The sequence below is a fragment of the Pteropus vampyrus genome, unplaced genomic scaffold (genome assembly GCF_000151845.1).
Source record: "Pteropus vampyrus isolate Shadow unplaced genomic scaffold, Pvam_2.0 Scaffold158, whole genome shotgun sequence".
Taxonomy (NCBI): Eukaryota; Metazoa; Chordata; class Mammalia; order Chiroptera; family Pteropodidae; genus Pteropus; species Pteropus vampyrus.
In genome coordinates this window covers 1,415,395-1,417,339 of record NW_011888939.1, presented here as the reverse complement: position 1 = coordinate 1,417,339, position 1,945 = coordinate 1,415,395, and the positions used below count along the sequence as shown (strand labels likewise).

At 58.7% G+C, this 1,945-nt stretch overlaps 1 protein-coding gene across 2 annotated transcripts in view; it reads right to left on the bottom strand.

Moving 5' to 3' along the window:
* Positions 1–1,784, bottom strand: part of UCK1 (uridine-cytidine kinase 1) — a 5,531-nt gene extending 3,747 nt beyond the window's left edge. The window contains exons 1-4 of one of the 2 annotated variants that reach the window (XM_023536531.1): positions 1,593–1,784; positions 638–731; positions 341–483; positions 157–251 (exon numbers count right to left, since the gene is read on the bottom strand). In XM_023536531.1, coding sequence (XP_023392299.1) covers positions 157–251; positions 341–483; positions 638–731; positions 1,593–1,731 — 471 coding nt within the window. In that variant the 5' untranslated portion in view covers positions 1,732–1,784. Of the gene's footprint in view, positions 1–156; positions 252–340; positions 484–637; positions 735–1,592 lie in introns of both variants that reach the window. The other variant, XM_023536533.1, reaches the window with a different exon arrangement.
* Positions 1,785–1,945: the final 161 nt, after the last annotated feature.

Below are 1,945 nucleotides of genomic sequence, written 5' to 3'. Positions count from 1 at the left end.
AGAGCTGGGGACCACTCCCTGGGTACTTGGGTATAAGATGCTAAATCCATTTATAAATCAGAGCACAATCACCCACAGTCGGCTCCCACAGGATGGGTGCCACGTGTCTTTCAGAGAAGGGACAGAGGCATTTCTGAGTGAGCAAAAGGTGGGTACCGGCAGGCAGAACTCCTCGAAGGCGGGCTTCACGAAGGTGGTATACTGGGTCAGGATCTGCTCCAGGTCCCTCCCACGGCTCACATCCCGGAGAACTGCAGTGGGACAGGACCAAAACGGTGACCTTCAGACCCCGGGACTCGAGACCCGCTGTGGCCAAGGGCGGAGGCTGCGTCTCCCTTACCTCTTCTAGACAGCCTGACGTCGGAGTCGGTGTCCACAAAGAGGCGCAGGTGGAACATGTCCCGGATCTCTTGGCTGTAGAACACCAAGATGCCCTCGAACAGGACCACGTCTGCAGGGTAGACCACCGTGGTCTCGGGTAACCTGTCAGGTGACAGCAGGAGATGGTCTCCATGCACTGCCTCCGTGGAGGAAATGGGTCATGGTGGCAGAGGGTGTCCACAGAAACCAGAGGGCCAGGGCGTTCTGAGTAACCCCGGAGGGGAGCCCCTCACCAGCCCCGGGACCACCTGCTTACCTTGAGTGGGTCACAAAATCATAGGTTGGGACCTCGACAGTTTTGCCCTCCACGATGTTTTTCAGAGTCCTGTGCATCAAATCATTATCGAAAGCATCTGCAGGGATGGAACAAAAGGCCAGACAATCCAGGTGTCCCGGGGCAGAAGAGAACTCCCTCTGCTTTGGGGTCAACCTCCCACAGCTGGTGCCAGTGGGACCCATGACCCTAAGGAACACCTGGACTCGGAGCTGCCGCTACAGTTTACATTTACAGAGCCCTCCGCAGTCCTGCAAACCACAGGACAGACCTGTCCTTGCTGACCACGGCAGTGCCACTGCCCAGGCGGCTGCCCCACCCCGAAGTTTGGACACAGGGATTTCCGGATCAACTACTGCTGGGAGGTAGGTGGGTTAGGCATCTGTTTCTATTTCTGGAAAATAACCACCGAATGACTTCTTCCCATGTGTCCCAGGAAAGGTATGAAGATGGGAACCAGCCACAGAGTAGTAGCGGACGAGGGCAGCCTGGCCTCATCGACCCCATCTCCACCTGTTGCCTTGGCCCCCAACCAGACCCAGAATTGGAGGCGTCAGGGCCTCTCTCTCATTTATCCACTGCTTCCCCACTGCTGGCCTCTCGGGGACTCTGCCCTGGGGCAGGTGGAGAAAGGAAAGGCCGCCTTGGACAGGTGTGTGCCAAGTGCCCCTAACAATGAGAAGGTAAGAGATCACCATGATGATCCCAAAGGCCCCTCAGAGGGGCAGACTTCTTGACTGGCTCCAACCCAGGGAGCCAGCAGCTCCTGCATGGTCTCCAGACCCAGAGAGCTCAGCAAAGTCCACCTGGCCTCCACCTCGGGCCACCTGGGCCATTCCATGGAACCACTCGGATGTCTCTGCATCCCTGTGCAACCCCCGACCCACCCTCCGTGGTGTGCCCTCCCCACCTCCCACCACAGGATCTCTAGATCTACCTGGGTGGTCGAAATTGTACTGTCCCTTCAAGGCCTTGGCCTTCTGGTCAGCGGTGAGGACCTTATAGAACCTGTCTTGGCTCAGGATGACCAACTTCCGCTGCCGGTGGTCTACCTCGTTCTGTCCCAGCAACTCCATGATCTTCTCACATACAGTTGACTGGGAACACAGAAACAATACCCCCTGAAACCGCTCATCCCTCCGCGGGGCCAGGGCCTGTCCTGGGTACCCAGCAGTCCCCCCATGGGACTGCCCGCTAGGCCGGCGACAGCAGGGATGGACTTGGCAGGAGGGCCGTGGGGCATTGGCAGGGGCGACATGGACCTGGGGGTGCCCAGGGGCCAGGTTGGCG